Consider the following 13251-nt stretch of genomic DNA (forward strand, 5'->3'; position numbering starts at 1 on the left):
AGTTTTTCATCTCTTTGGCTCTACAGGAAGCGACAAGCTCTACATAAGAAGTGGCCACCCTGTTAGAGCTGTAAGTCACTACAGACTACAGGAAACAACTTGAACAGTGGCCACACTCAGAACAGCATGTGCCGTAATGGTGGGCAACAGTGTGGAAAGACAGACTAGTCATTTATTCATCTTATGGGATTTATTAAATGGCTGCAAATAAGGTTCCCTGAAGTAATCTTAATACCTAATTCTTTACAGTTAAATCTACCTCCACTAATGCCAGTTGACAAATCACAAAAATAAAAGGACTTCATCAGAATAAAAAGTTTGTTTGCTCAGTTTAAATTTGCCACAGAAGATACCAGACCACGGGTCTTTCATGGTACATAGGTGCTCTTGCATTTACAGGGTTGTCTGAATCCCCTTGCTGCCATTTCAACATATCTGAGACTGTACAGAGATGCTAAAGGCTGCACTTCAACATTTAGCATTGTGAAAAATGATGCATCTGGTATTAGTGTTCATTTCAGCTTTGTATAATAAAAGCAAAAAAGAAAAAGGGGGTGAGGGAAGGAGTAGAGGAAAAGAGCAGTAGAAGAAACAAGATGAATCAGGTAGCAAAACAACAGCATTGCAATATCCATTGTGGAACCTGCGTAGAGTGAATTCAGATAAAAGAAAACTCCATTTAAGCTATTATTTGACTCCCAAGTGTACTAGCAAAGTACAATGAAAATATTTATCATTTCAGTGCATTACAAGACAGAAATCCATTAATTTAGATTCCTACCCACCTCAGTAGAAGTAAATTAACAAGAGATAGCACCAATACCCTAGCAAGCTCAACACTTCTGTCTATCCACATGCATGTGAGAAGTATCAGAGATTAATGAAGCACAAAGGCTCTTTCTCTCCTGTGTATACCAAGTGTGTCTGTACAGATTTTTTCCAACTACAAATGACAATATGTGCAGATCTCTGCATGTATACTCTGATTGTACCTTTGAAAATTTGTCCTGTACTGAATTTGATCAGCAAAATAACAAATGACTTCACTATACCAGGGTTCCACAAAAACACATTTCTTACCTAGTCTAGTAATCACTTAAATGGTAGGGAAAAAAAAAAGGCCCCACCATCCTCCCCCCTTCAAAAACCTCCCAGCAAGTTAAACCTTTATTTAATCAAAAATGTAAAAAAAAAACAAAAAACAAACCCAAACAAAAACCAAAACCAACACAAACCCCAAACCAATCAAACAAAAATGAAAAAAAATAAAAAAAAAATAAAAAAAAAAATAAAAAATTAAAAAAATCCTCCTACTCACACTGGAGAAGCTTTATATCTATTAGGAGTTCCAGAGTCAGAAGAATCACCACCAATACTACACAGGCTACCAGGAAACTGTTGAGACTTGCACTGATCAAAAATACCTGCCACACAGCTGCTCGTCTCCCACAGCACGGTTTTAGCCAGTTAGATCTAAGGAAATAAAATTAATAGGAAAAACAGGAAAAGAAAAGAAGAAGTAGTGAAAAATGAAGAGAGCCAAAGAGCAGTAAACTCAAAATTACAAGTTCTGCTGTTATGGATACACTCAGCAGTAATGCACAAAGTCTTGACAAAACTCACTTTTATGGTTTCTTTACCAACAAAAACACTTCACAAAAAAAAATCACCCTGGATATCTTGTGTGTCTTTTTGATCCTGTGTATCATTGTTCAAGTGCTTTCCAATACACTGAGTAACGCAATCCTAATTATTATACACATTCTTCTACTTTTTTCTTCTTACTATTTTTCATGTGTTTTTTTTTTGAAGTACATGCTGCATTCACTTATATGTGAGTATCAAGGGATAGCAGGACTGTTTTATTCCATTAGAAGCTGTTGCCAATGATGATGTAGATGGTGCTTTTTAAGAATTCATCTGCTATTGAACTTTATTGTTGTGCGCATTTATCCTTGTTCTAGTACGAGACAAATCAGGTAAGAGCTGCCACATACAGTTTACAACAATCAGTCCATAACACTATGGCAAAGAGCAATAGCAATCTGGGAAACACCAAAGAATAAGCTCAGTGACCGCACAGCTACACCCATACTTGCAAATACACACAGCCTGGCAAGGTGTCAAGCCACTGGCCAAGGGGATCTAGCATGTCTATCTGTCCAGCTCTCACCAATCCACTTGCGGAACAGGCCAAAAAGGCCTGAGTGTGATGTAGAACAGTTCTGGGGACAGTATATGTCACAGACTACGCGCAAACCTAGTTAGATGAGGTCACCTTGTTTTGGAGGAAAAAATGTTTAGGCAAGATGAAGGTAACTACAAGGAGGCTATGTGGACCAGAACTGTGTAAAGAAGTTGCTGAATCAGTAAATGTTGCACTGGTATTGTGCTAATGCAGATACACATTTTCAAGTGGGCTATCATATTTTTTTTAATTTTGCAAACAACTGTAATCAGAATAACAGTAGCATGAATTTCAGAAGCATAAAGCCCATCCTGCTACCTTTTTTCCTCCTAAAATTCCCTCCCCACCCCAGTTTGACTTTGATACAGTATTATATAATTTCTCACCACCGTGTTTTGTAATGTTCTTGTACTGGCCCATCTCTGAAAGTTCTGATGCTTTGCCTGATACTTGCTATTTTCAAAGCACTGTAAACACACATTAGCTAATAAAGAGCTAACATTGCAAAACATTCCCTGACATACCCACACTCAAAAATGAGGGAGAAAGTGATGCTAAGCAGTGCTCAGAGACTTGATGCTTTCAAGCAGCTTCTTAGAATTAAGCATATCAACTAAATACTTACACTCAGACTGCCTGACTACCTGACCATAGAAGACTTCCTCAACAGACTCTTAAAACTTCAGAGAAGATTTGACAAGTGTTACCATCAGGTGCTTGCCCTTACTTTTACTTTGTTATGATTCTAGCCTGAATACAGAATGCACTAGATTTGAAATTTAGTCTTCTTAAAGCACAAGGAAATAAAAAGCATTGGGACCGGGCCTTTTTGCAAAACAGATCTTTTAATGGGCTTTATTTGACGTCATCTCAATATGGGATAACTTGTCTTTCCTACAACTGTTGAGTTTTGGTGGGTGGTTTTAGATTTTTCTGAAATTATGCTAGGGAATGGCCCTGTTTAAATAGAACAGTGTATAGTTCTAGTCTTGTCCTACATTTATCTTTCCATCTCCAAAAAGGCTCATTTTGCCGGCATTTCAGTACTGCAGGGTAGTTTTTCATCTTTTCTGTTCTCAGACTGATCAGCAGAGGGCCTAAGTACATTCCTTTAAAAGCTCTACACATCTGAGATTTTCAAATATTCCAAAAATACCAATAAGAAAAAACCAACTGTGATACTATGCATGTTACATACAGCCGCAATACTAATTATTCAAGCTAATCACTACTTACAGAAAGCTAAAGCATGTGAGGTTATTCTGTCTGTGTAGTACTAATATTCCACTGATCCCAAAAAGTTTCTGAAACTATAAGTTTACAACTGCAACAGTAATCAACTTCAGATATCAAATGCAGATCATCTGCATGTTTACATGTATGTATCACTCATAAAATATATAAATTAATTTGAAAGACACAAAGGTGTTTGAAATTTAAGCACTGAAAAACCACCTCCAGCTTCCTATCTTAATTTATTACATGAAGGTGTATTTTTTCACCACTTGGTCCTGTGAATGGACAGTGATTAGCGTCTTCACATCACCACCTAGCAGATCTCTTCCAAGACCTCCTCCAAGTCCTCTGAATCCACTGACATTAACAATCGTGCTGTGAACCACAAGGAACACTGGATGGCTTCCTTCCTGGGTGCTGCTTACCTAGCTCATTCCCTGCTACTTCCACACTCCTGTACAGTAGAGAGTGCTGATCTTGCCATGGGTGGTTGCATTTGGTTTTGTTTTTTTTTCTTCCTTCTTACCTCTTGTAAGGGAAGAGTATAAATAATAGAAGGAAATATAACACAACCAGAAATATATTTTAGATAAACCTGTTGACATGTTAACCACACTAACCCCTGATACACAAATCTCCTCAACTCCTTCAAAGCTGCAACCTATCTTAGCAGAGTAGTACCTCTCCCTGCTGATGTGCAAGGGCTCATCTCTTCAACAAACGAGAAATCTGGCATTTGAGAAGAACAAATCCCTACCAGAATTAGTGTGGGTTTAAACTTACTTTCCAAATCCTGGCCATTTCCCCAAAGATACTGCAAAGCTAAACTAAGTTCAAAACTCAGATCAGAAACTCAGCTACACAGACTTTTAAACAACAAAACAAAACTTACACAGCTTATAAATTATTTATAAAGAGATTACACACTAAGCACATACAAGTAAAACATCTTTTTCCTTCATTCCAGAGGGAAGGAAAGCAGCGAGGAAGGAAAGTGAGGAGAGTGCACCTTGTTCTGAGAGGAGTAACAACCTCCTTTCGTCTCCTGACTGTTTTGTCCATAGATGCCATAGACTACATAGATACAAGTAAATTATGACTGATGGCAACTTTACTGCATGAGTTTAAGCAGTTTCATTAGGTACCTCAGTTACTCCATCTCTACCACAGGAACATTATCTACCTTTCATGCAAGGCCTGGATGAAGTAAATAGATGTACTCGCATGTGAATTTCTTGGTTAATGGCAATACGGGGCCGTAAAGATTTGTCACAAGACATTAAAATATATTTAGTGGAATTTTATTAGGGTAATTCTTTTTAAAGATACTTTCTCACACTGCTTTGTGGACAATCAATCTGTCATCATCATTACTAGTTTTATTAATAAACAGCTTGGAAAATGAGAACATAAGGCAAAACTGGGAAAGGTTTTACATATTTATTTGGTAAAGAACCACTACAAACAATTTGTTCAAGCTGTTAACAGCTGCCACTGTTTCTATTTTCTGGTCTTGCAAACGAATACCCCAAAATCTGCATTATACCTCATCCTCTTTTTTTTTTTTCCTTTTCGCTAAACAGCAAGTGTTTGCATCTCACAAGATGGCTATGATCAGAAAACAGAAGGATGGATTAGATCCAAATCCCTACGTGAAGGAATTGAAAGGACATGGTCAGGAAGTAACAGGAACACAGAAAGTGTAAACAACAATGCAAAATCTGGCTGAGACAAAACAGACAGAGCCTCACAGCGGGCTACAAGGAGCAGCTGGAGGCCCTGAGCAACTCCAAGGAACAGAGAACGCTGTGCCCCTTTTCTGGACTTCTACAACATTAGCTTAACTACAGGAGTTTAAATATCGAGAGCACCCTCATCCTTTTTTTCCCCTAAAAGTTTTACTATTTCAAGCTCCATGACTTTTCTTGGAGGACTACTGCAAAACTCTGTTGCTCAAAAGGCAAGAAGGATTCCCCACAGTTTTCTGCCTAGACTCACACATGGCCAGTTTATACATATTTGCTTTTGTGCCAAAACTGTCCTTTACCTTGATTAGTTCCTTTCCCTCACTGGCATGAAGCATTTATACATAGCAATAGCATCCACTCAGGTAATCCAGTTAAAGCCCCCACGCTTCTGTAAAACAGACTTCTCTGTTCCTACAACTGTCCTAGTAGTCCCTTCTGCATGTGAAAACGATAACTAGAGTGGTACATAATATTTGGGAATAGGTTTAGTTACACAAATGCATCCTAGTTCTATCTGAAGTACTTCATGTTTTCTAGGATCATTTGTGCCTTCTTTATAGGTGTATACCACATCTTTTACTCACAGACCTCCTGTGATTACCTGGTATATTACTCCTCTCATTAGAAAATTGTTTATTCAGCTTTTATGCTAAGGTCTTTAGTGAAATGTTAGCACCATGCCCCAAAACAACCTTCAAGAAACCTAAGAACCTTTACGAAACCTAACAACCTATGAGGTTAGAAAAAAGGCTTGGTAGCATGTCTTCAATATTGACCATGAGCAGATGTCTCAAGATGAGCAAGAACACAGCAAACATATAATACTTCCCCCTTAAAACACCCACAGCAAACAACTATTTTTAACTTGGTGACAGATGTGGTGTCTCGGATTTTACTTAGTAATCTTCAATGAGTTTCTCTTCCACAAACTTGACCAATCTCTCCTTAAGGCTATCAGACAGACAAGCTATGAGCAGGCACACATCCTTCAGAAAGTAGTTCCACACATCTACTGCTCTCCAAGCAAAGAGTGATCTCTTTGTGTGTTTTGAACTGGGCCTTAATTTATTAATGTACTCTAGCATTTGTACTGGGGAGGGTAATGTCAAACCTTATTTTAAACTCTCTGTGTCACAGATCTTGTAATGTCAATGAAATCTCATGTCAGCCTTCTCCAGATTGAAGAGCTCTCCCTTACATAGTAATCTCCAATGAAGCCATGTCACATCTTTGATCACCACTTTCCTTTGAACCTTTTCTAATTTTTTTTTTTTTTTTATATCTGCCATATCCTTTTGGACAGGGACCACAGCTACACTCTGGTTCAAGGAGTGGGCAAAGCTTGTGCACAGACAGGCACAGCAACGGGCCTCTCTTTTATTCTCTGCTCATTCTCTTAATGAATGCTAACATCCAATTTACTTTCAGATTCCTGCTTTGCATTTAGCTGACCTTTTCAGGGACTCTCCTTCCATAATAATAATAATAATCCTCTTTTCCACATTTCTCCTTTGTCCTATTGCTTATCATCAATTTCTGCACCAAGCCATATCTTTTCTAACTTACACAATTAATTCCAGTGTTAAGCCAGATAAATTAGACTCAGGTCATTCATTTCCACTCTTGAATAAAGAGCTCTGCAAACAGTAGTCTGTGGGCTACAATTACTACACTTTGACTCACAAAAAGTACCTGGGAAAAGCAAGTTCTGTTGGAAAAACACAGAAATATGTACAAAGCAAAGTAGTACGAAAATCATCCAGCTGGAAAATTAATTCTTTTTTACTTAGTTAAAGTAGCACTCCCTCTACCAATTGGTATTACTAATAAAAGCCATTAGAGGGGTACACTGAAAGGATTTAGGTACTAGGATAAACACAGTAATGAGTTGTTCTGGAAAAAAAAAATCACAAAGATAAAAACTTAAAAATCTGTACAGAAAAAGACATTTCTAAATCACTGAACACCTCTGTAACATAGTCCAAAATTTCATGTATTCTCTAGTGAAGAGCTGGTCACCTCACAGGTTCTGTCGTGCTGAATGCTCATTTTCTGCTGCAGTGCAGGTCTTCGTTTTGAACCAGAGCATAGAGTGTAGCAGTGATATAGTACTGCACAAAGGAAAAAAAATCAGCACTACAGTCTCATTTGCTGTATTTTGCTGTTAAGATTTTGTACCACCCTTCTGGATTCAGACTGTGGCTGAAAGCTAAAATAAACTGAAAGTCACATCTGTAAATACAAGGAGCTTGGTCACTACATGAAATAGTTCTGCCCCCCGAAACCTTGGCAGTTTATCTTGAGCTTGGACCTCATTATTCACCATGGATCAACGTTATGTGCTCCAGGATCTGCATGAGGTACACAGAACCCTTCAGCAAAGGGACCCTTTTTTTTTAATTATGCTGCCAGATAAAGACAAGAAAAGCAGGAAACATGAGAAACGTGAGACCTTGGTCCATTCAAGTTCAATTAAAGCACCTTCAAGCTCTGTAGAAAACACAAGGAAAATACCTCAAGGAGATAAAAATAAAACCTGAAAAAATATGAAAACCAGCATCAATGCCATCTACTTGGTGCAATGACAGAAGCCAGGCTGCAGGAACAGATGTCCTTTTCTCCCAGGATGGGCGAAAACATTGCTCAGTGAAACCTTGCACCCAATTTAAAAAAGCTCACAATTCTTTCCTATGATAACATCTGAGCCTCTGTAAATCTCTGTTCAGTTTTGGTTTCCCTCCCTTTTTACCTCTCTCTACCCCTTCCTAAATTTTTCTTTTTTTTCTTCCCCAGGTATTTCTACTGTTTAATGCACTTTCTAGTGGTGACCAAACAAATCTAAGGCTAAGAGCAAATGATCATAGAGGATTAAATTGCAGTGGCATGACTACTTACAGCTGATATCAAGTAAATAACATTAACTGTATGAACTCCCACCCCTTACAGCTGTTGATATAAAGCACAGTATTTGAAAGCACCTTCATGTTTCAAATTTGTTTAACCTGTAAAAATTCAAGAGCTGTAATCTAAAGCAAATACAAGTAAATTTTGTATATCACTCTCACTTTGCTTCTCACCCCCTTTAAAGATTTCTACTGAGAGACAGGCTCACTGCCTAACTGCATATTCACAAAAAACCCCAACCCAGCCTGCTGTATAACTGTAAATTCTATAATAATTGACTGTGAATGACACCTAAACGGAACTTTAGGAAAGTACAGGAAGGAAAGCTCTTCCCTGTCATACCTCACTTGTTTTAGCACACATGTACTTCTTTCTGTGTGCTGTGAGTTTCCCAGCTATTCCCCATAATTTTCACTGGTTATTGATGCAAAAATAGAAGAGGGAAGGTATGTTTTGGAAAACAGAATCCTTGTTTGGAAAAAAAAAGAAACTAGAAGTGGCACTTAAAGCTAATGTCATCATTTAAAAATCTCCTTAGCTTTCTGGGTGATTACACTCCTTAAAGAGACATTGACACGTTCTTTTCATGCAAACTGAGTTCAGTGCAGACAAAGCCTCTTCAGGGAGTGAAGAAAATCAGCATCTTTGCTGATGCTTTTTGGACATGAGTATCATCTAATATATTACAGATATGTCAGAAGTGTACACCATGTGTTCTTGGCATCCAAGGAACATTTCTCAAGTGAGTTTATTTCTCATATACTTGTCTCCAGCTATGCCTCCACCATTTTGGCAACGTCTAAGCACGGAGTACAGTGCACAGCAGTGTTATCCAAGGATGACTCCACTCCTAACAAGTTAACTGCAGGGCAGAGTAGCTGGACTAGCAAGTAATGAAGATCACACACTGGTTGTGAGAACCAAGTGCTGCAACAGAGATTGCTTTAGTCACATGGAACTCCAAATGTTTTAGTTAAATATTGTTGCTACGTATCAGAAAGTGTCCTTTTTCAGAAGACTAAGCTCTATTAACACCAGGCACATTGGCCTCACTGCAGCTAGGAACCAAGCCCAGATGCAGGAATCTCTCCCATCCCACCTGCAGAGACCACAGGCATCTTACCCCTCTTCAGTGCAAAGGTGGCAACACCAGCCCACTCATGGGATTTATGATGAGTGAGAATATTTGCAGTACAGATTCTATCCAATTTAACCAACTTCCATCACGTAAAACTCTGTACTTCCCCCATTCGAGAGATCTACAGAGGGAAAAGAATATTTGCTCAAACCGCATTAGAATATAACACATTTTGTGTTTTGCTTGAGAGTTTCTGGGAGAGTGGAGAGAGTTTTTTCTTGCCTGATGACCTTTTTACTACGTACAGGTGTACTTCACGGACAGGCCTAATGCACTCATCTAATCTGCAGTCCTTTTTTTGCTTAGCACAGGGATCAGCACTGTCAACTAAATTTCTGACAAAACCAGCTCAAATTGTCCACAAAATTCCACTGACAAATGGGAACTGACTGCTCTGAGCATTTGATCAAAACAAACTTTTTTATTCCATTATCTTTAAAGCCATACGAATGTCAGTCTAACAAAAGACAAACCATAATTTTCCTTCCCTTTTTTGTTTGGTTTGTTGTTTTTTTTTTTTTTTTTTTTTTTTTTAAATTCTCCCATTTCATATGGGAGGGGTATCTGAACTGCTGCTATGTGAGAGTTTCCAGGCACACAAAGAGGGCTGAGCTGTGACTCACCTGTACCTGGTTGCCTATTAATATTGGGTTTTCTGAGAGAAACATTCTCCCAGAAAAAAACAAGAAACTCCCCTAGTCAGCAACCAGGTTAAATTTCCACTTGTGCTTGGATTTGGAACACCTTCTGGCCTCAAAGAAGGAAACGCAGAGGAAAGCCTTGGGGTGCACACTACCAAACCATTAAATCAGAAGACTCCTTTTTTGCCCACTCATTCATCTCTAGTCTGATGTGTCTCTTATTGCTCTGTGCACGCAGACTGAGATTTACCACTGATGAAGCGTGACAAACCCACAGCAGGAACTAGTGAGTGTGCAAAATTACATCAACAAGCACAAGATCACAGACAGATGTAGCTTGTAACAACCACCCAGCATTTTCCTTGCACAGGGATGGGCCAGACCTTCCTGCTGCAGAGCCTTGCAGTTAGAATGCCTACAACTTGCTTAGATCAGCTCTGGATCTAGAAAAACAAAGCCATACAGAATACGTGCAGGTCATACGGGTTAGGACCTTCCCTGAAATTTTCAGACAAAAGTATACAGAGGGTAACGCTTGGAGTCTGCAACAACGGTGGGCTGCCAGGGAGGGAAAGATGAGTTCTACAACACCTTTTGATACTCTGATATTAGCAGTATCTTCTCGTATCTCCACCTGCAACCTGTATGGCAGCATTAGAGTAACAGAGCTTCAGTTACGAATATGGATGCTGGCAGAAACTACAGGGCCTCATCTGCTACCTCCTGTGCTACCCTTACCATATCATTCTCTTCATACATGAGGGAGATGTAGCTGTCAGCTCCTGTACCAAACTGACCTGACTCACACTATCCCCCTTCTTACTCAGGTGGAAGGCAGTCACATCTAACAAGGCCACGAGAAAGAAATTACACGACATTTATAAAACCAGGTATATTCCCAACCAAGCCACGAGGAGGTACAGGGTCAGCATTTTACTTTTGCAACTGAGCTTCTGGAGCTCAGCTCTGCTTCTAAATTTCGCAGGGCATAAGTTGTGCTCAGTGCATCTGAAAGGACAAAGCTGCCATTCCCCCAAGGCAGATGCAGTCCTGGGGCTCAGCTGAACATAGCCAGTCAAAATGCATTGAGACATACACACTAAAGCTCTGAATTTTCTTCAGAGAATCCACTCTGCAGCTGAAAGGTCTGGATGGCACCTGCTTATTTCCATTCAGACTGATAAAGCCACAAAAGAAGTCTGTGCAAAGGAAGAGATCTCTGCCAAGGAAAACAATGACAAGTCTATTTCCACGCTGAAGACCGCAAAGCTACTATGGTGGTTACAATGGAAGGTCTGTGCACTTTGGCACAGTGAAGAATTGAGTTTCAGATCATAAAAATCTATAAAAATGCATGCTTGAACTAAACCGATATTTAAGCAGCACCAAAATAGCCTGAGGGTTACACCTGCATACTCAAAATTAATTTTCAAGTCCCTCTTTTGCTATGCAGGGTATTTTATGTTACAGTTGTACCATACTTATATAACCTACTTGAAATGTATTTCCCCTTGTTTGGAGTAACAATTTTCTGGAGATGTCTCAAAGTCCAATTTGGAAAGAAATTAAAGGCAAGAGCCTTCCCCACATAATGCTTCGTGACTACCATACAGAATACCTGCTGAGCAGAGATCAAGCAGGTCTCTCTGCTGATCTCAGAATACACGTTAAAACACACTGAGCTGTTAATAAAGGTAGGCTTATATAAAGCCTTTCAATGCCTTCTTCAATAAGAGCTCTATATGACCTACTGTGTAGTACTTTTAGATGGATCTTGTTGGCAGTGAAGTCTACATACATTCACTGGGACAGCTGAACAGCAATCGCAGAATCAGAGGGGCTAGGGACAAGTGCTCACCTAATGTCTGTCCCAAAGGATGTTAAACTATAGTGTTATCACTTCTGACCAACATGTCTTCTTCAAGATGCCTAGCAATTGCAACTCTATTCCCCTCCTCCTCATACATACTGGCAGCACTTTGCTACCCTCATTATTCCCTTCCTTGCTGCAGTTCAAACTTTTTACTTGTTTTCCTAAACATCATAGAGATCATCAACAGGCTGTTCTCTTCCTCACTGAAGTCTCTCCTAAGCTCCCCTGGAAGTCTCTTCTTTATGTGGAACATACTTAATTCAATCAATACTCCATGGTAGGTTTTCTGAGACTAATCATTCTTACTGCCTTCTGGATTCTCTCCAGTTGACCCAAATCTTTTGTAAAAAATTTAGTATAGCAACCCACCTACAGCCACTTCAATCCTGAACCAGGCCCAAGGATTACTTCTAATGTCCTACAGGACAGCAATGCCACATAGTCTGACTCCAGGTTATGTTTGGGCAAATGTTACCAAGATCTTTTATTCCAGTAAAACTGGAACAGTTTCTTATGAAAACAGAAGTAATATGTATATGCATTATCAAAGACAACGTTCTCACATAAGCGAAACACACAATTCAAATTATTCAGTGAACTCCAGAAATTAACAGTATTAAGTCATTATCTCTCAGTCAGGAGTTGTACAGCTTTGTACAAGAATCACATTAGCCAACTCTCTGTCATCCTGAAATCCTCCTGAAACATCTTTCTCAAAGAGCTTTCACCAGGCCATTCTGCTTGTCTGACAGGCTAGATGTTTGGTCTAGTTTTCCCTGACAGAAAGCTTCCAGACTGTGGTCAAATAGCAGCTATGAACCCCTTGAAACCGTAAAGAGCCCCAAACCAGCACAGATTAGTTCTATTAGGAAAGGTCACTTCCATCCTGTGACACCGGTTTTAAAAAGAGCTAGAGGTAGGACAACTAGCTGCACTTCTCCATCTCAAGGTTTTCTTTTTTACAAACCATGAAATTTCTAAAATGATTTTTAAAAATCCTGCCCTTTGTACTTACCCTTCTCTTTGGTACTCCTCATCCAAATTTGACAAAAGTTGGGACCCAGCCACAGACAGATCAAGTGCAGCTAAAGGGAGATCTCGATATGCAAAATTCACAAGCTGTACAGGAGCAATGCTTTTTGTCTCTTCTTCGACTTGTTGTGAAATTATCTCAACTTCTGAAACACCGCCTTCTATTGTAGGCCTGAAAACATAATAAGCAACATAAAAACCTCCCTACACACACAAGCAAACAAGTATAAATAAGCGAAGAAGTTAAGAGACAAGAACTTCACAGAATTCTAAAAAGCCAGCAACTTAATAGGCCTTTGTAAGGTTCTTGAGGGAGGTGTCCTCATTGAAGCAACAGACCAAATCTCTCCAAATTTGTCTTTCGTAGATCTCATGGCAATCAACAGAAATCTCACAAAGGAGAACTGCACTTCACACTGCTGACCCTGCTTCAAAAACACTACATATAAAAGGATGTGTTCTAAACAAACAAGCAACTATGGAAACAATGA

At 39.2% G+C, this 13251-nt stretch overlaps 1 protein-coding gene across 1 annotated transcript in view; it reads right to left on the bottom strand.

The window, feature by feature from the left end:
• Positions 1-12932, bottom strand: part of LOC103771021 (transmembrane protein C15orf27-like) — a gene marked incomplete at both ends in the record, with an annotated part of 38935 nt that extends 26003 nt beyond the window's left edge. The window contains 2 exons of the mRNA XM_008938305.1: positions 1319-1473; positions 12744-12932. Coding sequence (XP_008936553.1) covers positions 1319-1473; positions 12744-12932 — 344 coding nt within the window. The remainder of the gene's footprint in view (positions 1-1318; positions 1474-12743) is intronic.
• Positions 12933-13251: the final 319 nt, after the last annotated feature.

The sequence above is a fragment of the Merops nubicus genome, unplaced genomic scaffold, assembly GCF_000691845.1.
Source record: "Merops nubicus isolate BGI_N331 unplaced genomic scaffold, ASM69184v1 scaffold10814, whole genome shotgun sequence".
NCBI classification, from domain to species: domain Eukaryota; kingdom Metazoa; phylum Chordata; class Aves; order Coraciiformes; family Meropidae; genus Merops; species Merops nubicus.